This window comes from Petaurus breviceps, unplaced genomic scaffold (assembly GCF_028583685.1).
Source record: "Petaurus breviceps papuanus isolate PSGF00001 unplaced genomic scaffold, PetGlider_PUasm1.0 90625, whole genome shotgun sequence".
NCBI lineage: Eukaryota > Metazoa > Chordata > Mammalia > Diprotodontia > Petauridae > Petaurus > Petaurus breviceps.
This window is the reverse complement of record NW_027187289.1, coordinates 7,263,592-7,290,525: the sequence shown is the minus strand read 5'-3', so window position 1 is coordinate 7,290,525 and position 26,934 is coordinate 7,263,592. Positions and strand designations below refer to the sequence as shown.

General features: G+C 37.0%; 1 protein-coding gene, 1 long non-coding RNA gene and 1 pseudogene across 3 annotated transcripts in view; 1 reads left to right on the top strand and 2 right to left on the bottom strand.

The window, feature by feature from the left end:
• Positions 1-15,489, top strand: part of METTL21C (methyltransferase 21C, AARS1 lysine) — a 113,730-nt gene extending 98,241 nt beyond the window's left edge. The window contains exons 1-5 of one of the 2 annotated variants that reach the window (XM_069064215.1): positions 1,731-1,753; positions 4,907-5,117; positions 9,779-9,933; positions 13,172-13,289; positions 13,752-15,489. In XM_069064215.1, the coding sequence (XP_068920316.1) occupies positions 4,946-5,117; positions 9,779-9,933; positions 13,172-13,289; positions 13,752-14,146 (840 nt within the window). In that variant the 5' untranslated portion in view covers positions 1,731-1,753; positions 4,907-4,945 and the 3' untranslated portion in view covers positions 14,147-15,489. Of the gene's footprint in view, positions 1-1,730; positions 1,754-4,906; positions 5,118-9,778; positions 9,934-13,171; positions 13,290-13,751 lie in introns of those variants that run through there. The other variant, XM_069064214.1, reaches the window with a different exon arrangement.
• LOC138143038 (uncharacterized) lies at positions 14,347-17,580 on the bottom strand. The gene is made up of 2 exons (XR_011163592.1): positions 15,721-17,580; positions 14,347-14,529 (listed from the first exon to the last, which is right to left on the bottom strand). It is a non-coding gene; the product is annotated as an uncharacterized lncRNA (long non-coding RNA).
• A 746-nt stretch (positions 17,581-18,326) lies between these two features.
• LOC138143036 (insulin gene enhancer protein ISL-2 pseudogene) lies at positions 18,327-26,511 on the bottom strand (annotated as a pseudogene).
• Between the last annotated feature and the right edge of the window lie 423 nt (positions 26,512-26,934).

The following is a 26,934-nucleotide window of genomic DNA, read 5'->3' as shown; positions in this document are numbered from 1 at the left end:
GACCAACAAGGCCACATTGGCCTCGAGGCTGCAGGTTCCCCACATCCGGAGCAGCTATGATTGGAAAGAGTATGCCAAAGAGTGAGACTGTGACTTGATATAAGGAGCAACTTCCTAGCATTTAGAGCTTTCCAAAAATGAAGTGGCTGCCTCAACAGCTAATTAGTTCCTTACTACTTGAGGTCGTCCAGTAAGAGATGTTTAGAGGGGATTCCTGCTTAGCTGTAAATTGGATTAGATGACTTCTCAGGTCCCTTCCAACTCTGAGATTTTGTGCTTCTATGTTCTACATTACACCTTGTATAGAGGTTGAGAGCTATCTGTTAGCAAGCATCAGTAAAGCATCTACTATGTGCCAGGGGCTAGACACTGGGCAAAGTGCTAGGGAGACACAGACAAAAGAGTAAAAGTTCCTGTCCTCAAGAAGCTTAACATCATACTGGGGGAGAAAATATACACATGTATACAAAATACATACAAGATTACTTTGAGTGGGCACTAGCTGCTGGTAGAAATCAAGAAAAGCCTTATATAGGTTTGAGCAGAGTTTTAAAGGGAAGTAGGGCTGAGAGACAGAGGTGAGGAGGGAATGCATTCTAATGATGGAAGATAGCTAGGGCAATAACAAAAAATGGGAGATGGAGTGCAGTGGGTAAGGAACAGAGAGAAGATAGTTTTGACCTGACAATAGGGTGTGGGAAGGAAAATGATATGAGGCTGGAGTCATATTGTGAAGGTCTTTAAATGTTCAGTGTCAGAGTTTGTATTTGATCTTAGAGGTAACAGTCATTGGATTTTATTGAGCAGTTGAGTGACTTGGTCAGATCAGTGCTTTAGGAAGTATACTTGGCATTAATGCGAAGGATGGATTTTAAAGGGGAAAGACTAGAAGCAGGAAGATCAGCTATAAGGTCATTGCAATAACAATAAGATGAACACTGGTGTCTTTAATGACCTAGGGAAAGCAAAGTATATAGCATTAAACTTTATAGCATTAAAAAGAGTATATAGCATTACCACCATCAAGAATGCATCCATGAGGGCCGGCCAAGTAGCACAGTGAGTAAGAGCACCGGCACCAGAGTCCGGATGACCTGGGATCGAATCTGGGCTCAGACACTTAGCATCCACCCAGAAACACCTGGCCGTGTAACCTTGAGCAAGTTACTTAACCCCAGTTGCTTAGGGGCAGCCAGGTGGTTCAGTGAGTAAGAGCACCAGCACCAGAGTCGGGATGACCTGGGATCGAATCTGGGTTCTGATACTTAGCACCACACCCAGAAATAACTGGCCATGTAACATCGAGCAAGTTACTTAACCACAATTGCTTTAAAAAAAAAAGAATGCACCCATGTTGTTAAACATATAACATAAACTTTAATTTTATGCAAAACATCTACAATATTTCACTGTCTCAATCTGCCAATTCCAGTGAAAAATAGTAAGGAAGTAAAAGTGCGGCAGAAGATAATGCATACAAGGCTGGGTGAATGGTTTCAGTCTTTTTTTCTTTACTAATTGCACAAAATAGTGGGCATTGCTCAACAATGCTCAGGGGGGAATAGCATTGTGTATGCTCCCCAAATTAGCTGATTTTTGAGAATACTTTGAAAGCTGTCAGAATTCAATCTGAAGTTATCATCAATTTGTATCTTCTTCCTCTTATTTGTGTAGAAATCAGAAGAGGGTCTACCAAAGTCAAATGTCATTCAGAAGCTGAGCTCTAGGAGTAAATATGCAAGTGCCAGACTCAGTAAGTTTCCCTTTGGCAGGAAGCCTGCCTTTGTACAATGTAGCAATGATGGTCCATATCTGGACAGCTATTTTTAATAGCACGGTCTGAGAGGCTTGTTTGACAGATGATTTATCAAAGATTGTATCAATGATATAAATTACTGGCTAGTTTATCTTAAGACTATCCAAACTACAAATTTTATGAAATGTTAAAATCATAGATTTAACATCAGGAAGAAATATCAGAGATCATCTTGATTAATGCCTTCATTAAGACGAGAAAAATGAAATTGAGCCAGAGAAGTTAAGTGACTTGCTCATTGTCATACGGTTAATTTGCAGTAGAAGATAAGCCCTTTTACTCCAAATTCAGCCTCTGAGAGATCATCTTTTCTAACCTAGACCTACTAGGTGGTACATTGGGTAGGGTACTGGACCTGGAGTCAGGAAGACCTAAGTTCAAATCTAGGCTCTTTGACCTTGGACATGCTTCTGTGAAGATTGAGAGATACTTGTCTGGCACACAGAAGGAACTTAATACATGCTTGCTTACTTACTTTCTTCCAACTTCATATTATGGATTAAGGATGAAATCTTGAGAGAGTAATTGGATGTCCCAAGATCATGATAATAATAAGTAACAGAGAATGCATTTGAACTTCAGGTCTTCTGATTCTTAATACAGGACTCTTGGTCAGGATCACTAAGCCACATCACTGAAATCCTCTTGTATTAGGTATCTTAGATTGAAGTATATCATAGAGAAAAGACTTCATGCTAGAAGGGACCTCAGCAACCATCTTGTCTAACACTCTCATTTTATAGATAAGGAAATGGAGGTCTAGGGGAGGGGAAGGAAGAAGGAAAAAAGCATTTGTAGAGCACCTACTATGTGCCAGGAAGTGTGCTAAGTGCTTCATAATTATTGTCTCATTGTATCTTTACAAGAACCCTGGTAGATAGGTGCTGCTGCTGCTGCTACTATTGTTACTACTACTACTATTATTACTGCTACTACTACTACTGCTGCTACTACTACTACTATTACCACCACTACTGCTACTATTACTGCTACCACTACTAGATACCATTTATATAGTGCTTACTACATGTGCCAGGCCCTGTGCTAAGCACTTTAGAAATATTGCCTCATTTGATTCTAACCACACACTCTGGGAAGTAGGTGCTGCTATTATTGTGCTTTACTGATGAACAAACTGAGGGTCAGAGAGATTAAATGACTTGCCCAGAGTCACACAGCTAGTATCTAAGTCTGGATTGAGCTCGGTTTTTGAACTCAGACCTTCCTGATTCCAGGTCTAGGGCTCTATTCACTGTACCACCAGCTGTCTCTGTCACAGTGCATGTACAATGGGACACATGGTAGGTATGACCCACCTATGTCCTTGACAGGGAATTCTCTAATAGGGAAAGATGGACTCTCCCACTTCTATGTAAACTCTATGAAGAACTATCTCTGCAGGTTCACAGTAGTCTAACCATGTCACAAGTGAGGCTAAACTTATTCCGAGTTGTACAACTGAGTGATCCTGGGTGTTTATGAATATACTGCTTACCTTTATATATGAAGATACTTTTTCTTCTAGTCTGTACCTGAAAGGCCCCAAGAGCCATTTGTGTCTTTGAAAATGAAAACACATACATATAAGCTATCTCCTGGTTAGTGATTGTAGCAGCTTTTTATTAAAAAATCATCTAGCAGGTGATTCAAATATCCTGTTCAACTCAGCAAATGTTTTTCAAGCCCTTAAACCTAAGATGAGGCAGGATATTATCTGGAAGACCTGGGATGAAGCCCTGATGCTCACATACTACTTGTGTGTCTCTGAACAAATCACTTGTTCTTTCAGACAACTACCTAAGATTATAAATAGCAGAGCAATTGGTAGAGGGAGTTCTCTATATGAGCCAGATCACAAATGCGATCTAAAAAACCACAATATACTACCTCAGGTAGCCCACAGACCATTTAGATGAGCTGGGTATGTTTCCTTACTGCCCTCAGGATATAAACCACATGGCTAATTTCTGCACTTCTCAAACAATGCTATTGCTTAGCATTTTGGAATGGGGTATAATGACACTCCCCTCTTCCCCCCCCCTTTTTTTAGCAGATTCCTCATGTCCTTCTGTCTGTGTAGGGTCATTCCTTAAGTTCTTTAGACTACAACTGCTCAAGGAACCCGCTATTGGCCCAGCAGTTAAACATTTCCAGCTCAGACAGGACTAGATAGGAAAAGTCCCCCTTAATACTAGAGGACTGTTTCCTGACTTGATTGTCTGCCAATCTGATCATTATGTTTGATTTGAAGTGTGATTCTATGGAAGACTGATAAAATTGCTGGAAACCAATGGGAGAGAGATAAGTCTCCCACCTACATAAGTAAGGGCATCACTATTAGTTTAGTGGTGTCAGATGCTACCAGCTTTCCAGTTAGTTATATGAAACATCAAACATGCCATTAATATTGATGACATTGTCATCAGAACTGATTTGGAAAAGATGTAACAAAACATAGTGGTCAGAAAAAAATCAACATGACCAAAGGGTAGCATATATTTTCAAATGATAATTTAATTCTGTACATATTAAGACAACACAGAGGGTGTGGAGGTTTGAGGAGTTGGGAAGGTTGGGGAATTAAGGAGCTACTCAGCACTGGGGGAAATTGCTTCTTGGAGCTGAAACCAGGCAGAGCTGCAGATGCAAAGCGGGGTGAGCTTAAAAGTTATCTGCCCTCTCTACAGGAAGACTTTGGGAGGAATTTCTACCCTCCAGCCCTCCAATCAGAGGGGAGAGGAGGCTAAGCAAAGTGGTATCCAAGGTTTGAGTTAGCAGCATGATGATGAGATTAGAAGTGATGAACTTTTCCTGGGAAAGGCATCTTGTTTCAGGGAGTTGAAAATGGGCAAAGATACAAACATACAAAACAATGACCAAGAATTCATCCACCTTGACAGCATTCTAAGGAATGGTACAGCTATAGACAAATTCTGTAAGAGCAACTAGACTCAGGAAACCAGCAAAAATGTGAGCTTGGAACAGAAAATGGCACTGCTGTCTAAGCTTTATATATCTGTAACTTGGAGGCCATTGAAAAGGACCAAATCTCAGATTTCAAAACATGTATTTGATTTGTGCTTGTTTCAGCTTTTTGCCTAGGTATTTCCCCTTTAGTCTGGTAAGATCATGGATGTATGTTCAAGTTCGGGTAAGCATCCTGTATTTCTTGAAGAAACAAAAACAGAGGACAATAAGGACAATTCTCAAGTCAAGTTCCAAGAAAATGAAGTCATTCCCAGGTTACAGGAGAATGCTGTTCATTCCCAAGTTACAGAAGAATGCCCTGACACTAAAAAAGGTAATATATCCTCTTAGACAAATATATTATGATGGGAATGCTTGTCTAATTAGCATGGAAAATACATTGTAACTTTTTTCAGGATTTTGATGGTAATTCTATTATTTTAATTACTATAGAGGGTTCTAACTTTTGTAATTTTGCTCTAATGGAATTTGTGTGAGACTTGGCTGATAGAAAGAGGTAGTCATCTGACCTACTGATGTCAACTGATACAGCCTTAGGTCTTGCCATTGGCCTTGTTACAGAACCCTTAAGACATTCAGACTTTTGTGTCTGCCTTGTAGCTAGATCTCTAAAGTGCTGTCTTTGCTAACTGAACTACGAACTCCTTGAGATCAAGGACAGTCTCATTTTTAAAAATTTGCATCTTCAGCATGTAGCATAGTACTTGGCACATAGTGAGCAATAAAAGACTTACATTCATGTTTTACATTCAATTTGAATACTACGAATAATAGTACTTTTTGTTTCTAATGCCCAGGAAGCACTATTTAAAGGTAAAATAGTTTAATAGGCAGAGCATATCTAACAGGATCTGTGGGGAGCCAAGCTCAGGGGAACCCTGTCGTTCCATGGCAGAGCTGAGATAGTGTGAGAGAAGCCCGGCTGACCAGCAGCAGAGATGAGAGAGAAAAGTGAGGTGGAAAAGAGATACTTGAAAAAAGTTACTTACCCAGAGGTTGACAATCATAAACGACACGGGACTTCAGTATGGTGGAAAACAGAGTCAACTTTATCCAGCTAAGAATCCAGTATATATAGTGTAAAACTGCATAGTCATCATAAGTCACTATCTTTGGGATTACACCATTGCCCTAGTTCTTATTCGCCTCGTACATGATGGCCATGTACTGTATGTATCCTTGTTATTAGGGTGCGAGTACTGGGCAGGATGTTCCAAACCTCCCGAGAACAGGACAGAGTTGTCCCAAGGCTTCTAGTTAATACTATGTTGCAACATCGTGCTAGTTTCTCCTGAGAACACTGAGAGTGTCCTTGTTCTCAAGTCAGGAGCGCATACCATACTTCACATGAGGATGTGATGCCCATGCCTGTGAGCCTTCCTAGGGGGTGGGGAACCGATCCGGGCCTAGTTAGCAGCGTCTTATGCTGAGAGGGCTTATTCATCCCTCAGGGTCAGAGCCCCACTGGCCGTGGTCCTCTACATCTCCCCCTTTATTTTGTTGAAGGCGTAGGTAATGCAGTTTGGTGGCAACCTCACACAGACTGCGAATCCAGCAACATACGGGAACAATGCAAATCACAAGGAGACACAATAAAACCAGGGGAAGAATGTGAGAGAGCAATGCATATAGACAATGCAAAGGACTTATCTCTTTAAACGAACCCCAAATTTATTATGCCAAATCATCTACCTTAATTTCATTCAGGGAGGCCTAATTGATATAGGAAATCAATTAATAGAATTGTGCCAAATCCACTATTATAGAGGTATTTCTAAAAATCCCTAACAAATGATTTTTAACTTTTGGCCAATCATAATCAGACCTATTATATTTCACGGGCATAACACAAATAGGATGAAATCTATAGTCACACTTTAACAAAACTCAGTTTCTGTGAGCTTGTCTTTCACAAATTCTACTCTTTCCTTTAAAGCAGCTAGTTTTTGCTGAAAGTCTCTACTTTAACTCATTACCTAAATACAAAGACACAGTGGTTGAAATTATCAATGATAGCAGACAAAATAATAGAAAGGCATAATAGTAGACAAAATAATACAAATCCCTATTAGATATACATTGAACAAGAGTACAATGAATGCAAACCATATTCCATTCAGAGGAGTCATACATAGACAGGTGTATCCATAAGTCCATTGGAGAAGGAGAATATAAGACACAGTTGCAATTAGTCTCATGAGTATAAGTCCAGAAATTGCTTTTGTGCAGGTTCCCCCGAAGTCTGAAACCAAAAGAGGCTGGTTCTACAAACAGTATAATGACATCATAACCACTAATACATTGTTTGAGAGTACAAGTAAAGCAGGGTATATTCCAATAAAATGTAGTATGAACTTATGTCATCTGTAAATGATTTAGGGAGTCAAATGTATGTAGTTACAGTTACAGTTTTATATGAAACAAGTGACACAACAGGGATAGGTGTCTCAAAGTGTAAATCAGGATGGAACCAATTCAGTTTGTATAGAAAACAGAGTGATCACAGCAAGAAACACAAATTCTGGGGTAACAGGTTTCAGTTCTTTGGGTGGATATAAAAAATGTTCTATCTGCCCCCATGGGGGCATAGCTTTTTTGTGTAGTGGCTGCATTAGGAGACCTCTTCTTCTTTATTCCCATGTTCTGTCTCTGTGAGTTCTGCTGATGGAGCCTTTTCATCTTTCTGGGTGATTTGAAGTACATGCCCTGACATTTCTGTTCTGGCACCCTCACTGGTCATTCCCCGGCTTCTGGAAAATATATAAGCACAGACTCGTCCCCACAGTAATAAACTGCCACATTACCTTCATTTTGGGGAGTAAGCACATTTCACATTGTTTTACTTCCGGTGTATACTCATTTTTAGTGATGTTTTTATTTAGCTAATGTATTTTGGGTGTATAAAGCAGCAGCTAATGTAGCTAATAGCTCCCCCCTTTTTTATTTTAGTAACTAGGGTGTAATATCTTTATTATAAGGGGTATTCCTGTAATTAATATTATTTGAAAAAATGATCACAGAAAGATTGAAATAAGTTGCTAGTGTGGGTGGGAGCATTATCAGCTTTGAATTGCTTCAGAATGCATGTTGAAACAAAAGACTGTAACATACGGATGATCACATTTTTTTACTGCATCCCCTATCTGAAGGGAAGCAAAAGTAAAAGAAGAAAAAAGTATAGATTATAATATGCATATATGATAATGTATGAAAGGGAGGATAATGAGTTACATCCATCCCATGTTGGTCAACGACAAGTAGTGGAGGAGTAATAAAGGCAATACAGGCAGAGGGCAGTCAGTAAGGATCTGTGTAGCTTGTTCCTATGGAATTGTGGAGTTCCAGAAAATGGAGAATGAGCTCCACTATGAGTTACATATATATGTTGTGACCTCTATACTTTAAGGGTTTGCAATGTTAGAAAAAAAGGGTTAAAAGGATCTGTATACTGTGTGGGTTCAATATTAAGGGGGTGCAGATAGAGCAGAAGTAGAGTGAGTATTAATAACTTTATCATTATTAGAATTAATGTAGTAGCTTGCATTGCCAGGGTTGTATCTTGTACTGACTACTTGCTTTGAGCATAGAAAAAATATAGTCTTAGGTGCTTTTTATCTTAAACAACAATTTTCACCAAATCACAGCTCATAGACAAATTATAGTTACATTTATTCTCATGGAGCCATATTGAACGATAAGGATTTGCTCAGTCCCTCATACTTAAGGGATATAATTTAGCATTTCAAATTTAAACTTGTCTTGGTGTAAAGGCCAATGGTTAGAAATCTTTTTTTAATCTTTTGCAACTTCATAGCAAGTTAGGTTCATAAAAACCACATAACTAAAACAAGCTCCTTTCCCAGGCTGAATGACCTTGCCTATAGAGAAAACTTTCAGGGGTCTTGGCAGTTTTGCAAAATAGGAATAACTGAGAAGGACTATAGGCAGGAGCTGGTGGTAATGCCTCTGCTTTGTCAAATTTCATACATGCAGGAGGAATGGTCTGAATCTCCTTTCCACAAACAGTAATCAATTAACAACTTTAGGTTTTAGCACAAAAACAGTAAAGTAACTTAGGTAAAATTTTCATAAGTGATAGCCAAATGTTTTAGATGTAACCTCCTTTTTTACTATAGGTAAAGGTATAAATACCTGGTTTTCTATATGTCATATATAAATATTATAAGATGTACAACAAAATTCAGATTAAAACTTTGCTTATCTAAGACTATTTCTGGCTTACAATGATCCCCACATAACATTATGACATCAATTTTATTCCCAAATCATCACTTACAAAAATTAATTATAAAAAATTGGGCTTATTGAGTGCAGAGGTTTTTCTCCTCTCCTTACAGCTGCAGAGATCATCTTCATTGGAATCTGGATTCAATGATTATTTTGGTAGCAACTTCTAATTGGGTAGAATAAAAAAATGTATTGATTCTCCAGCTAACAAGCAGACATAGAAATAAAATGATAGAGTGTATGTAAAGTGTTTTTCAAACTATAAAGTTCTAAGTTAATATCAATTGTTATCATTACTATCTTTAGTTTAAGCCTAACCAATAGTAGGTGAGTGAATATGTTATTAACCTGTTCCTTTCTATTCAGGACTACTTTTACTTGGACTTATTCACTGTGCAAACTCATTCATGTGTCTCCAGTGATCAGCACAGAGTACTTAGCAGCTTGAAATCATATAAAGGTTGGAAAGGGGTGATGGACAGAGATCTAAGAGATTTTTCTGAATAATTTGAATTTTTGCATATATGAATATTCATATGCATATATATATATATATTTCTCTATTACAGCTATGATGGGCTATATAAGTAAATCTGGTATTTCAGACTGGCCTTAAATAGCATTATTCTACCTTTAGAAAGCTACTTGAAAATTATTTCTATTGTAATAACTTTATTGCACTATTACAAATAATAAAGTACATTTTATTTTATTTTTTACCCACAGATCTCAAGGAAGCAGGATCCTCTTCTCTTCCTAGCCTCCAGAAATTTCTTCCTACAGATTATAACAGTTATACTAAGGAACATTATTCATATGCAGGCAAGAATATTATTATTCAAGAATCAATAGAGAGCTATGGAGCTGTAGTGTGGCCAGGTGTAAGTCAATTGTTAACTTTATGATAAATTATTTTTTTAAATATAAGGCCACTATATTTGCTATATATGTTTACCAAAAATGCATGCACGTATCTATTTATGTGTATCTATCTAACTCTTTATTTATCTATACACATACCAATATCTATATCTATAGGGGAGAGAGGAAAGGAGCAAGGATTTATTAAGTACTTTGCATTAAACACTGTGCTACTATGGCTATGTAGTACAGAATATCCTTATTTCAAAATTCCTTTGTAGTAGAAAAGGAGTATGTTTACTCTGACAGAAAACTTGATGATGTAGAGATACAAATGAGCAGGAATGTTTGTGACAATATACTTGACCAGCAATATATTGGTACCTCAATCTCCTAAGATCCATCAAAGAAGGGACTTTTGCTAAGTTTAAAAACATTTCCAAGTGCATTCAAATTTCAAAATTCTGCTCCTTAAAGGTCACATTTTGAGTTGGAAAGAAACTTCAAGGTCACCCTCGCTTTATAAATGAAGAAACAATGAAGTGTCTTGTCCAAGATTAACGAGGTAGTAGGTTGAAAGCTGGGATCTGAAGCCAGGTCCTCTGTTCTTTTTCCTCTAATGAATTTGATGTACTGCTCAATCAGTTAGTTTCACAAGGAACTTGTGGCAAAGACAAGAGTACTTGATATCTTGGCAGGAGAAATCCTTTCATGCCACAGCTCAAAACTATCAGTAATTGGATAATACCATCATTGTCATAATACAAAGAATAGCATATAAATAATTAAACTAAATACCCCTAAAACTCTGGGCATGGGGAGGGGGGAAGAGGCATAAAAATAGTGGGTGTATATTTATGATCTCTTTTGTACCAGGATATTGTTCTGAGCATACAAATAAAAAACAGAATATGAATCATTTGGTTAAATATGCTATTAAACATAGTGGTGATTAATCCGTAAGTGGAACTATTCAGATAATGTCATCCCAATCACATACAATCTTGAAAAGTAAATGGTTGACCCCATTTGGCATTTAAAATACAAACTCCTCTTTGGAAATTAAGTTGTTCAATTATGTCTGACTCTTTGTGATCCCAGTTAGGGTTTTCTTGGCAAAGATACTAGAGTGGTCTGCCATTTCCTTCTCCAGCTCATTGTACAGATGAGGAAACTGAGGCAAACAAGGTTAAATGACTTGTTCAGGGTCGCACTGTTAATCAATGTCTGAGTCCCAATTTAACTCGGGAAGATGAGTCTTTGTGACTTCAGCCCCATCCTCTACACCACCTGGCTGCCCTAGGAAATTCAAGACCTTCCCAATTTGCCTCTAGCCTACACTTTGGTTATACGTTACTCCCTAACTGCTTGTTGCTCTCCGTGACATTCCTTCTTCAGCCTCTGCACCTTTGGGTAGGTGGTTGGTTTCCCCATACCTGAAATACTCTTCTTCCTCCTCCCTTCAAGAAGTTTTTCCCAACTTTCCCAGTTATTAATGTGCCCTTCCCACAAATCACTTTGTATTTTTTGGGAAGGGGGAGAGGTGAGGAGAGAGAAAAGTTATGTCTCCCTTATCTACACTTATTACCTGGTACAATATAAATTAAGTGTAGAAACTGTCTCACTTTTGTATTTGTATCCCCGGATCTAGCACACTTCCTTGGTACATAGTTAGCAGTAAGCACTTAATAAATGTTTGCTGACTGACCTAGAAAGTATACAAATGACATTTTAAATACAGGATTCTCTTTGGGGAAGGGGGAATTTTATATCCCTGGTTTCACTTGTATAGGGTTCCAGGGGTGAGGATTCTCCCTTTACAATGCAGAACAAATGTTTGCAACTTTTAGAAAGTTTTCTGGGGGTAGATTTGCCCAGGGCCATACAGCCAGCATGTGTCGGGAGACAGGTCCAGTTCTCAGTCTATCTGACTCTGAGGCCAGTCTTTTGTCTACTATGGCCTCATAGAGCTCAATTTATTGCTGTTAAATCTTGATGCCTCTTAAAAGGTATTTTATGCCTAAATACCACCCTGACAGCCCTTCTTGTAATACAAACCTATTTATTCTAAAGTAGGGATACCTCACAAAAAGAAATCTCATAAATCTCCACTGAATCAGAAACAATACATTATATTATATATAAGGGGATCATCACAATAACCTTGAGAACTGCAAGTGTAAATATCATTTATAGGATACACGTGAGAAAGCTAAGGTTCAAATACTTAAAATGGCTTACTCAATTTTATTCAATTGTTAAGTTTCCAAACTGGGATTTGAATTCGGGTTTTCTGACAAAGTCGAAATATATTTCCTTCCACACCATACTCTCCACTCTGCATCAATATAAATAAAAAAATTGTTATTGTTGTTGTTGAGGGAAAAAAGTTGGAAAAGTTCTGTATGGACTAATTTATATATGGTTATTAAATTACCATTTTTAAAAAATCCCCCCAAAAATCCACTCCAATTTGAATAAAGGATAAGAGGAAAGTTACTGAAAAATTTTACAGCAAGATGTTTAGAACTATTTGGGAATAGCTAGGACCAGTCAAAATGAATTACTCTGATTTAGCGTCATAACTTATTTACTTTGTAGGAGCCAAGGGAATTTGCTAGTCTGAGGACACAGATGATCCTTTAAGTCCTTGGGGATTTCTTTAAATAACAGTATTATCACACAGGATATTATAGGACAGATTTCTTTGCCATTCTCATTTCTAAGATTCTATAGTACAAAGATGTCTTTTAGAATTTTGAAAGCATGCACCCTTTGGAGTCAGAGGGCCAGGGCCTGAATTCCTCTTTTGTCAATTACTATTTCTATGATTTTTTGCAAGTCACTATCATTGCCCATTTTTTTCCTCCGTAAAATGGGAGTGGAGGAAGGGCTAGTAACTAAATCAAAATCACCTCAAGCTCTAAGTTTTATAAAAACTTTGTGATCCTACTTGTTAGTCGCTGTCAAATTCTATAGTCATAGAACTTTAGGTTTCCATACTTAAGGCATTTTGAAACTGGAAAAAGGGCATTTAAGATCCATGTATTCTAAATCCTTTTTCTAACACATGAAAAGATTGAAGCCCAAACAATTTCATAGGTTCATAGGTTTTAAATTTGGTAAGGACTTTGGGAGAAGTTCAACCCCATTATAATGAAGAAACTGAAGCCTTGTGAGTTGAAATGTCTTTCTCCCCAAACTAACGAAGTCTAGAACGTTCATCTCCAATCTAACTGCAATATTTTACTCTCTTAGGCTGTAGCTTTGTGTCAATACTTGGAACAACATAGTGCAGAACTCAAGCTTCAAGGCGCTACAGTAATTGAAATTGGGGCTGGACCAGGCCTTGTGTCAATTGTGGCTAGTCTATTAGGTCAGTATATTACTTTATAACTCTTCTAAACTTATCATCATTGCAAAAATATAGGAATTCTTCATGGTTTGAGAATCCGTATTTTAGTTAACTTAGGAAAGCGCTAAGACTTTTTAAAACATTTGAGCCAGTCCTGCAACACAGAATTTGTTTGGATGAAAAATGTGATGTGAATAACTAAGATAAAGGAAAAAATAAAGTCATAGAGACATCTATCTATAAAAAGGTGTTTATAAAATATTGACCAAAGTCAATGAGTATGATGATCCTTAAGTATGTGACAACATGGCTATTCTTGGTTATATAACCTCCCAGATATCTCCCCATTACAGTTTAAAACTTGATGAGAGTATGAAACCATGTCTTTTATTTCCTTTGTATATTCCCAGAGTTTCTAATATAATTGCCCAACAGACACCAAAATATTACCTGGTAAATGCCAACTTTTTTTTTCTTTCTTAGGAGCACATGTGACAGCAACTGATCTTCCTGATGTGTTAGGAAACCTTCAATATAACATTTTTGAAAATACACACAATTGTACAGTGCATCAACCTGAAGTGAGAGAATTGGTGTGGGGGCAAGATCTTGAACTGAATTTCCCTAAGTCAGCTTATTATTACGATTTCATTTTAGCTACTGATGTGGTATACCACCATTACTTTCTGGATAAACTGCTAACCACAATGGTACATTTGTGTCAGCCAGGAACCGTGTTGCTCTGGGCAAACAAGTTCAGATTCAGCACAGATTATGAATTTTTGGAAAAATTCAAGCAAATTTTCAATACAACACTACTTGCTGAATTTCCAGAGTCAACAGTAAAGCTTTTTAAGGCAACACTAAAATGGGACTAAAATAAAATAAGAAAAAAAGACATCATGTTAGTATACCTTTTGAAGCAAATGCAGATGCATTAGACTCAAGTCAAAACAGATATAAATACATAAGAAATTAAGTAAGAAGAATTTAAAAATGTATGTCTGCAAAATGCTTTGTAGACATACTTAACTTCAGAAACTAATATTGTACTAAAATTTTAATCTATATGTCTATGTATAGACATATACAAACATAAATTTTATACTAAAGATATCATGAGTATTACATATTTTGAAATAGTAATGTATACTTTATAATTCATATTACAAGTACAAACTCACCTTATTGAATTTACCTTCATATAATAGAGATGCTTCCAAATCATCTGAATCACACCTAGCTCGTGTTTTTGGAACTGCTGATGAAATAATATAGGGCAAAGACATTACAAACTTCAGGTTAACATAAAACTGCTGAATTCTTTGCAAATTTGCCCAGAATATGGTCATCTCCTTTTCTGAAACCTCAACATGATTTAAAATGTGAAATTTTACACTAAATGTTTTGTATAAAGGAGACACATATATTTGTTAAATGATGCATCAATAATCTTCTCTAGCAATAGTTATTATCATTTTGAAGTCGTTTCTCTTCACACACAAAAAGAAAATAACAGTTACACATTCAACTGAATAAAAGAAACAAGCTGTGTAACATAACTTACATTATAGGGTGAGGTTGCAAGCAGTTTAAAACCCAAACCTTGCAGGCTTGGGATTGCTTAGTGCATTACCAACAGAATTTTTTTAGGTAGGATTTGAAGCTATTGCATTCTTGACTAATTGTTATTATACTTTAGTACTAACATTTAAGATTTTTATAATATATTACACTGGTAAAACCACCTGGGTTTTGTAAAAGCTTACCCTGGAGTCCACTTCTGAGGAAGATAATTATTCCATAAAATATATTGTATTGGCTAATTGACTCTCAAGTATTTATTTCCATCTCAAATAAATTATTCCAGATTACCTAAATCACTTCAAACATTAGGCACTTACTGTGTGCAAGGCATTGTTTGTTTGTGGGGAGGCAAAGAGGAACACCTCTGATCCCAGACATCATAGAGCTTATTTAAATCACGTGGTAACAGGAAAAGTAGTACCCTTTCCTTCTATGGCACAGCCTACAGTCTAATGTAGTTCCTAGTGTGGCACTATCCTACACTAATGTGCACACAGCACTCTTCCACTCTGTTTGATTATAATGGCAATATTGCATTTACTCAAAATTGTGCTTTTATGGTAATTTTGGCAGTTCAAAAAAATTGTGTATTTTCCCCACTCCCAAATAAAATTATTTTGTATTATTCTTAAAACCTTGTTATTGAAGGGAAAGGACTTATTGGAAGGGATTGTGAGCAAAGTAACCAGAGACCTAAGAGAGACGGCTCTCATGTTTTTCAATGAGTACCTCAAGTCTGTGCAAGTACATAAACAACACATCTACCCTGTACTATGACAGTTAAGGCTTCTTATGGCTCCTCACTTTGCAACTCCACAAGTTCCTTTTGGTGTGCCAGCTGGAAGAAGAGATAACTTGCCCTTACCTCTGCTGCCCAGAAACTGTGAAAGAGTACCAGGGAGTCTCTATCTTCATTAGAGTATATGCCCAGCCATGTCTCCTTGCACTTGCCACACATCAATTCTCATTTCCCCGTCTCACTTCCTATCTCCCACACAGAAGCCATTGCATACAAGTGGAAAATTCACCATCGCTTCTTGCCCAGATATTTGCTATTTTCTTCACTGATCCTGATATGAAAGTGTATACCTGACCATGCCATTTCCTTGTGCTAGAAGCTTTAGTGTTTTGCCATTGTCTTTAGGTTGAAATACTAACTCCTTAAAGTTACTTAAGCTTTACTTAAAGCTTTTTTTACTTAAAGGTACTTAAAGCTCTTCACACAGTGTATTGCAGACTATCCTTAAAATGTGATTAGACATTACTCCCTCCTCCCACTCTAGACAAGCTAAACTGGCTGACCTGAATCACGCCTTGCTGTTGCTCCATTTCCCATGGCATTGTTTCTAGGCTCTAAAACAAAATCCTTTGTTTGACATTTATAGCTTTCACAATATAGCTCCAATGTATCTTTACAGAGTGATTTGGCCTCGCTCTGTTGTAATTATTCTCCTATTATTTATTTCATCTGGCCTGGTACAATATGAGCTCTTTGCAGGCAGGGCCTCTCACTTTTGTATTTATATTTGAGACAGACAGAACAGATGTTATCTCATCTTTAAGGTTCCATGGCAACCATGACGACACGATTAGTGTTGGTACTAATAATGGCCTACTTAATGTTTACGATGTTCTTTCATCAATCTCTTGTCAAAAAAAGTATTTAAAATCTAATCATGAAAACAGAAAAAATGATTAGGAAAAGTGCCAGGAGTCACTGAGCCCATGAATTGGGAAATTATGCTTAGTGGACAGGTAACAAGTTTTGGTTCCTGGGCTACCTCTATTGGGGGTGTTACGGAGCCAATGGCACTATTTTTACTTTTCACACTGGGTTCAAAGGTGGGAATGAGAAGCAGACCTTGTACCAAGACTAATAGTGACAATTCAAAACATGAGTGCTTCTCATGGGGTCCTGCTTGAAATAATGGGATCCAAGGAAAGACACTAAGAACTATAATGTTGGGGGTAGAGGGTATTCCTAGTCTATCTCCAAGGTTCTTTGATTCTAGAGCTCAAGTATTCAGAATACCAAATCAATGGCCTCTCTACCTATTTAAAAGTCATGCTTGTAATAAAAGGATTGTGTGGGTAAATATTGAATATACTTTATCATGATTACTTGTGTTTTGAAGGCAAAGAGAAAGAAAATAACAAATGTTTGATTAACTGAATAGTATAGCTAGAATGTAAAATATATGAAAATATGAATATAAAATTACAGATTTAGAGTTAGAAGGGGACTTGAAGGTCACTTAGTCCAATCCTCTCATTTTACAGATAAGAAAATGGACACTGAGAAATATTATGCAATTTATCCATGGGAGCACAGTTGATAGGTGGCACAGACAGGATTTTGATCATTTTAAACCTACAAAGAACATTTCAAACATAAAACACAGCACTAATGAAATTTTCCCATAGGGTTTAATGTATAATTCTTGGCAAGTGCTACCACCTTTTCAAAATTTTTTTTATGAAAAATTAAGACCCAAACTACCTACTCTTTTTCTTTTTCTTGTTTGGGTTTGTTTCCTGTTTCCCACTGTTCATTTCATCTGATACAATCCTTCTTTATAACCTGACAAATGTCTAATGGGAAAGTATTTGCAGATCCCATAGTGGACTATATGCCGCCATGGGGGTCAGGGGGAGGGAGGGAGAGAAAATCTGAGACTCAAGAAATTGTGGAACTGAATCTAGTAAATGAAATGTAAACAAACAAATTAATAATGACCAAAAAATTAAAAAAAATAAGACCAACTTGAAGTAGCTTCAGTATTCACTTTTATTAATTATGAAAAAATTTCCTTAAGGTATCAGAGTGCATATGGTGTACTTTGAAATTCAATTTTGCACATTTATTCTCAAGTGTTTTACATTATTTCAACTTTAATAAACATACCATATGTATAGCTTTACAATACCTGATAAAGAATTAGCTATCTGGCACTTACACTTGTATCAGTTCATCCTGATACTCTTAACTTCACGTAGATATTTTAAAAAATGATTTGCCTGAAATAAGACCAAGATTAAGATTTTATAGGAGGAGCTATGCTCCAACAAATGACACATACTAGTTGTGACAGTTTTTCATTTGAATCCTTAATTAAAATGTAAACATTTGCCAATAACAAAAAAATGAAATGAGGTTCCATTACTTTAGTCTAATAAATAATTTTAGCTACACCTAATGTAGCTTATTTTTAAGGCCTTCATACAATTGAAAAAAAAGTAAAGCCAAGCATTTTAAAACCCTGTCCATTTATAAAATAAAAATAGAAATTTTCCAGGTTTGCAGATCAAAATAACAGTTAAAAATCTAATATGCATGCAATAAGCTGCAACCCAACTGAAAATCCTTGGTGCTGGCAGTAAAGACACATCCCATTGCCAGCAATGTGATGCACTAAGAAAACTTGATGTCAGGGGTCTGAGTTTACATGTATTAAGCCACCTACCAGTGAATTATCTGATAAATACACATCATTTTAATAGTGGATGAACATGCATCAGGATAAAAATGTCACAAATTTGTTGTGTAGCTCACTATAAAACATTTTTTAAAATTTTAAGTCTTAGTTGATATTTCAGAATACACAATAATCAGGAGGACACATGATGGGGAGCCAATTTTCAGTAAAAGACGCACAATGGGTCTATCCAAGTAACTTCATCAACTAAAATGAAACATATGAATATATTGTTAACATAGAAAAAGAGATGATTTTGAGCCACCTCATTCTCAATAAATTCTGCATTAAATATTTTACAGTTAGAAAGAATCTGCAAGACAGAAAATAGTATTTATATTAAAAGACTAAAGTAAGGCAAAATCATTTTTCATTATAGTTTAAAACACTTTTGATCTTTTAGGTTCCTGACTAAAGTGACAGTCCATCATTTCAGGTAGGCTGAATCTGCTTCTTAGGTGCCAACATAATGTCAAAGCAGGACTGAGATAAAGTAAAGGAATTTGAACTAAGATATCCAGAACAAGACTGGCCAATCCTAACTGTGGTTAAACTTTAGTAAGTTAAAGCAAGAAAAAGAGACTCAATCATTTCTATTCTTTTCTGTATCCTCTCCCCTGACTTCCCTCTTTGGAAGAGGCAGCAAGCATGGATTATTTTTTTCCTTGTTTCAAAGTAAAAGTTTCTTTTGGGAAATTTTTTAGCCTTGTCTCAGATGAACTATAAAAGAATTTTTCAAAACTTTGGTAAAGATTAATCAATGAGGTTAAGCATGATACAGCAGTTGGACTAGGCTAATTCTAGAACCGAAGGAGAGTGATGGAAGCTGTGGTAATGTGTTATCTAATCATGAAGATGAGTTCATTTCTTTCTTCCTTTCTCTCTCTTTCTTTCCCTCTCCTATTACTCTGGCCATTCTCTAATAATAGCAAGCTAAAATGTGAAGTTTTGCTATACTAAACCTATAAAAATAGGGAATTCATTTAATACATGCGTATCTAGAGCTGGTAATCTCCAGAATATGTAGTACTTTACTGGTTTATCTCTTATTTTCTCTCTGGTTGATATAGTTATCCCTTTATACTCTTATTCTGGTTTATATAGCTATCTCTTCTATATGACATCACTTTTCTATGCTCTCAACAAACTGGTTCGGTGTCCAATTTCTATTCTGCTTTCCTATTTTTTCCTTAGCTCCTTTTCTATTTACAGGAAAAAAGTCAGAGATCAACCAAAAGATAAAAATTTCAAACAATTGAGTACTTATTATCAATTAATGAAGAAGTACTGAATCTCTAATAGACATTTCTGAACATAAGTGGTTAAAGAATATGAACCAACAATTCTCAAAAGAATTCCAGAGTATTTGCAAACACAAAAAGAATGCTCCATCCTCTCACTAATAATAAGAGAAATGCAAATCAAAATGAATTGGAAGCTTCACCTCACATCCTACAAACTGGCAAGGATGATAAAAAATGTCAATCATCAATGCTGGAGAGTGATGCCTTGCTGGTCGAGCTGTGACATGTGTGACAAAAGGGACATCCATTCTGGAAAGCAATTTGGAATTATGAAATAAAGTGACTAAAATGATCATACCTCTGAACCAAATATTGGGCATATACCAAAGATCTGAACCAAAGGTCTGGGCTTATATTCTCAAGAAAGCCATTCATAAGAAGAAAATTCCATGTATACTAAAAAATTTTATAGGAGCACTTTTTGTGGCAGCAAAGAATTGGAAATAAAATACAGGCACATCTATTGGGGAAGAGCTAAACAAATTGTGGCCTGTGAGTGTAATAAAGTATTGCTGTACTGTAACAAATACATGTGATGAATACAGAGAAGCACATAAAGACCTACATCAATATAAATGGAAACAATGGACACAATCAAAATCAAAGGTGAAATTAACAAAATAATAAAGATCTCAAATGAAGAGACAAGAAAAGACATCTCTAACCCACATTTTTGTGGAGAAGAAAGGTTCCAACATTACGAATCTTTTTTGATTTTCTTTTTTTTAATTAAATGCTTTATTAACTTCTAGTTTACATCATTCATTTCTGCATGATTTTGAGTTACAAATTTTCTCCCTGTTTTTCCCTATCCACCACCCCAAACTATCTCCTCCTCCAATCTGTTGTCTCCCATATCTTCTCCCATACACCCTCTAACTTTCCAGTAGGGCACGGTGGATCTCTATGCCCCATTGCCTGTATGTCTTATTTCCCAGTTACATGTAAAATAATATTAATAATAGTATATATATTTATATATTAAACATTTAATTTTAAATCTTTGAATTCCAGATTCATTCCCTTCCTCCCTTGTCACCCACACTTACTGGGAAGATTTCCATAGTGGATATATTGCAAAAGACTGACTATATTTCCCTCCCTCCTATCCCACCTCCCACTTGTTCTGTTCTCAACTTTGATCCTGTCCCTTTTCAAAAGTGGGTGCTTTCAACTTTGCTTCCCCCCAGACTTCCCTCCCTTCCATTATCCCCGCTCTCATCCCCTTCCCCTCTGCTCTCCTTAGGGTGAGATACCCAATTTAGTGTGTATGTCATTCCCTCCCTAAGTCAAATTCAATGAGAATAAGGTTGACCCAGGGCTGGTACTCTATTCACTGCACTGCCTAGCCATCCCCCAGGTATTTTATTCCTAATAAATAACAAAGCATTAGTCCCTATGCTAAAATTAAAAATAAAGTCAATACATTTCCTATAACAAAGTGAGACTAAACACAGTTTTCCTTGGAAAATATTTTTAAAAGGACTTTTCAAATTTGAAAAAAATTCTCTTATGATTTACAATGAATTTGATTTTTATACACCAACACATTTTACTTGTAATATAACCATTTTATGACAGGTTGTGTAAATATAGTGTAAAAAGTTTTAATTCATAGAAAATAATCATTATTTCAACAAAGATTTTAACTATTTTTACTAATGATCACATACTAATGACAGACGATTTTTTGTGATTACTTACTTGGATACAATTTTTTCAATTTTCTTTAGTTGGCTTTACTTCTACCAGTTTGGTTGGAAATTTCAGGCCTCTCCCATACATTTTATTTACATTTGCATGTTTATATGCAAACATAAAAACCTACAATAAACAAGCAGACACAATTTAACCTAAAATTTAAACATTTGTTTAAATGTTTATTTTATTATATTATTTAATTGTAATAATATACAACATAATGTTATACTATATATAAATATAATATTAGAAATTACTGTATGATATAGCTGGTGCATTTAATTTTTTTTAATATTCCTAACTTAAAAAGCCAGAATCATAAAATGCATATTAATTTACACATTAGAATGGTTTATTAAAAGGAAAATACATATCATCTATCTACCTCCCTATATTTTTTGAGATTACATCTCCTTATCTTTCCCTGCTGGAAATGCAAAAGACATTCATAGGCCATTGTTGATTAGCATGGGAATCTTGATCTGCTTCATTTCCAACCTGGGTTGGTTCACCCTTTCTTAGGCATATTGGTGGCCCCTCTACTCCTGAGGGGACACCGTAATGGTGCCAGATGTGGTGAGGACATTCAACTGGCTTAGCCCGCTCCAGCTCTAGCAATCTACCTGCCTCAGCTTTGGTGATAGCAAAGATTATAGGAATATACCACCATACCCAATGAAAAAATTCTTCTTGAGAGCAACCTTTGCCACAAGCCTATTAATTAAAGATCTAAAAAAATAATATCTACAATAAATGCACCTCGTATCTAATTTTCAACATTTAAATATTCCAAATTGACCTGCTATTTTAAAGGACAGAAAGAGCAAATCATAACTCATTAGGTTGCATCTATAAATAACTGTATGATAAAAACAAGATAACCAATTTGCTGAAGGGCCACATATATATGGATACATATTATGTAATATATGTATGTAGATACATATAGTGGGAACAATAGTATGAAAATTAATATCAAGTTATATGTGGACTTTTTAATGTAAAACTATTAAGATTCTAAGATCCATTTATGAACTCTCAGCTACAGAGTGAGCAGGGAACTAAGTTGTCATGAATTTGACTGAAATATCAATACACTTATAAACTATATTTAACTGTAATGAAGTTCTCTCAAGATACCTTACAGTCCTCTACAGTACACATGGGTCGAAGGAAAGGGTAATAATCATCTTAGCTTAAGACCCCATCAGATATATACTTTATTCAAAGACCAGGCAAATCCTCAGAAATAAAACAATTAATTAAACCACAACATAAAGAAAAACTCATTCAATAAAACCATCCATAACACCTCATAAGTCAATGGAAAATAATTTTCTTCATCCTAGGATCCTCTCTGCCAATGAGACAAAAGGGAACCAAGCTGATGAAGCTGGGTAAAATCACTCTCCAAAAACATGGAGAGAGGGCTACTTTGAGATGCTGCCGAAACAGTTCTCTACGTAGCTCCTTTCCTCTTCAGGCGTCACAGCTGGTGGTCTCCTGGCTGTCAACCCTCCTTCGCTAGAATTCTTTTTGTTCTAGTATTTCCCTTAAACAAGTAACACATCTTGATTATTCTAATTCCACAATATCTCTTATTATATATGCCTCCTTTTCTTCACTCACATGTCAGCTACTATTTAATTCAGTCCTTTATCAACTGTTGTCTAGATGACTGCTACAATTTCCTGAGTTCAAATTTTTTTTTTTTTTGTGGGGTTTGGCTTTTTATTATTAAGATCAAAATATTAGTCCCACTATGAACTTGCTGTTCTCAATAAATAGCAATAACTTACGTTCGTTTGTTCGGCAAAGGCTCACACACTGTCCTCCGTTCACTGATAAATTAAAACATTTGCAAGAAAAGTCTCTTTCTCCGTATATTTGGGGTTTGGTTCCATTTCGTTTTGGTTTTCCAGCAATCTTGCGATTTGGGGCTTTGGGTATTCTTTCCTTTCCTTTTCTTCCTTTACCCTCCCCCCATCCTTAACCAACAAAAGGTTTGAAAAAACAACCACCAAACCAAAAAGAGAGTGGCCAGTTGGAGCAAAGCTGACCCCAAAGCCCAGAGTGGGCCAAGGGGAGAAAAGGAGAGGTCGGGCTGTCCAGCTTCCGGGTGGGAATTGGTTTTCTTTCTTTTTATAAGCCACCAGGTGAGTTGGGATGAGGGGAGTCAGAAAGCCGGATTACATGGTATATTGGGGAGGAAGGGGGAGGGGTGAGGCCTAATCCTAGTAAATCCTCAATTTTGGTTTTGCAAAAATAAACCCAGCAGAGAAGGGGTTCTCCAGTCTGAAGAAGGAAGGTCACATCCTGGTGCTTTTGGCAGTCAAGACAGTATCTTTCTTTTGTCTCTTTCTCTCTTTCCTTTAAATAACAATAATAATTAAAAAGGAGAGAGGGTTTTCAGAGAGCTGGATGGCCTGCGCATGCGTGAGTCTCATGCAGGGAACATGCGAGATCCTGGGAAAGAGGGGCCCACAGGCCCCAGGCTCCTCACGTCTCCACCGGGCTGGGCACCATGCTGTTTGGAGTGTCTGGGAGCTGGGAGGATTAGGAGGTCACGTCGCTGCCCGAAGAATTCCCCAGAGAGCCTGACTCAGAGAAGGACACCAGTTGCTGGAAGGCTGGCTGGTCTAGGTCGCTTTGTAGCGCAAACTCGCTGAGTGCTTTCCAGGGTGGCTGGTAAGTCTGCACCTCCACCGCACTGCCCTGCACTGCACTCTCATGGCGGATGGGGCTGCCCGCCACCAGAGGCGTCCCAGTCAGACCCTGCAGACTCGTCTTGTCGCTGTGCTGTTGCTGCTGCAGCTGCTTCATGAGGATGGATTTCTTCTTGTCTTTGCAGCGCTTGTTCTGGAACCAGACGCGGATGACTCGCGGGCTGAGCCCCGTCGTTTCTACCAGCCGCTCCTTCATTAGCGCATCGGGCCGCGGGTTGGCCGCGTAGCAGGTCCGCAGCGTGGGCAGCTGCGCACCCGGGTCGTCTTCTCCGACTGCTTGTGCACGTGGGGTCGGAGCGAAGGCTGCCGGCCAGAGCCTGCTTCTGACAGATGTAGGCCCCTGCCGCTTGGTAGGTGTCCCGGGCTCCGAGGGCTCTCCGCCGCGGCCCTGTCCAGCAGGAGGCTGTGATCTGCCCGGCACCGAAGCTCGTGATCCCTTAGGGAGAACTCATCCCCCGGCAGCAGCTGGCGACTGCAGACCGAACAGCGGAAGCACTCGATGTGGTACACGTTCTCCCGGGCTCTCATCACCAGGTCGCTGCTGCTGAAACCCACCTTGCATTTGGCACACTTGATGCCGAACAATCTGATATAGTCCCTTTTACAGTACGTCTTGCCATTTCTCACAAAACACGTGCAGGTTTCGTCCAAGTACTGGCTGCCTTCAGCGCATTTGAGGCAGGCTGCATGCCACTCGAGGTCCGGAGAGACCTTGAGAATGTACTGGTCGTGAATCTGACTCCCACAGCCGATACACATAGCAATCCTGGGCTTTTTCTTGGAATGATCCCCCATAGCACCCAGAAAAGGATAATTAAAAATAATATCCACCATGCGCAAAGTGTTATGATGCAGACGGAAGGATGGTCGGGTTCGTCCAGTCTCGGCTCTTTGCTCGAGTTCAAAATTTTTTTGTCCTCTTTGAAATATATTTTAAACACATGCCAAAATGATATTCCAGAAATGCAGATGTGACTATATCACTCTACTCTTTAATAAAGTCTAAAAATTCCCTATTACTTTTGAGATCAAATATATAAATTCTTTTTGGCATGTAAAGTCCTTCCTAAATAAGCTCCAGCTGCCTTTATTATACATTATATTTTATATATGTATTATATTATGTGTATTATATTAATATACATATATGTGCATATTTTATGTATTATATGTATTACACATATTTGTGTGTATGTGTAGACTATGACACAAACAAACTGGCCTTCATGCAGGTCATGTTTTACTTATTAAAAGTAACACGTGACCCTCTACTTTGGAATGTATTCCCTTCTTTCCTCTACTTCTTAGTACCTCTAGACTCCTTTAAGACTCAATTCAAACACCACTTTCTACTTTAGGACTTTCCTGCTTCTCACTAGCTGCTTAGTGCTTTCTTGACAAAAAACACCTAGAATCAATTTTGTATGCACATATTGTTTCCCTTTATTAGAAAGATCTGACTTACTTGCCAAAATCCTATTAAAGCTAAACAAACAAACAAAAATGATTTTTGAGAGAAACTGATAAACTGTGTATGTAATACAGTATGGTTATAAGACTATTTCACTGAGAGAAATAAGACCTAGTACCTAATCTTGCTTATGCTACTAAATCAATGCACTGTATTTGAAAAAAAAAAAAACACCATCTAACCTCTCTCTTTCCCAGTTTATAAAATTAAGGCATTATAGTCTTTTCTAGCACTAAAATCCTATGACTACAGGAGAGATACTTACAAATCTCCTCAACTTAGCATAGAGACTTGTTAATGCCTTCCCCCTAATCAGTCAACAAGCACTTATGAAACACTTGTTAAGTGCTAGTATAAAACAGTGCCTGCTGTCAAGGAATTTATATGTTACTAGGGAGGTAATAATTATACAGAAAAGAAATTGTGTAAAGTCAGCACATGTAGAATAATCCAAAATAAGTCAAATATGAGCGATCTGGAGAAAGAAGCGATGTCCCTTCTCAAATCTAGCTCCATCACTCCCCTGCCCAAGAAGCACCAGGGGCTCCCAACTGCATCTAGGAGAAAATAGGCCTTAGACAATCTGAGTGACCATGGCTAAGCCACTCAACCTTTTCTAAACTTCAGTTCTGTCCTCTAAAGAATATTTATATTACTTATTTCACAAGGTTATTGTGGAGAAAATACTTTATAAACCTAACAGATCTGAAGCAAAAATGGATTTTTATAAATAAGTTTTAGCAATACAACAGAGACAAAAGCCAACAATCGAAACTATTCATACAGACTTCCAAAAAATCATTCCTTCCTTAATTCTCTGATTACTACTGAGCTATTTAACAATAATAAGGGGGGAGGGATGACTGTATTGCAACTTTTGAGATCCATAATGCTAAACAAGTAAACATTCTTAAAACTATAAAAGTTAATGAAAATAATATACTCAAGAAAATATTAAATTGTTAGGTCAGAATAAAATAAAATTCTGCACTAAGAATTAAATTCTGTTCCCATTTTATATATTTATTCATTGGCAGAGGCTGGCACTTGGTTACTGGTAATAGAGATACAGAGAACACACAGGCCACAAAGAGTAAATGGTTTTATCTGCAAGAAATTAGAAAATAAGTTTGCATGTTATGTTTTCTAGTACTATATTGATGTGGAATCTGTAATTGCTCTTTTATATTTTTAAAATGAATATTTCTTTAGTTTAAGCAGTCAAATAATCCAGACCCTTAAAAATGACCATCAAAACAAACAAAATAAAAACTTTTCATGGTGCTTACATCAAGCATAATATATTGGAGGAAAAATAATTATTTCACTGTTCTACAATAAAGTTCTTCCCTAATCCTATTACTTTTAAATTGTTATAGTACAAAAGAGAAAAAGATGGGA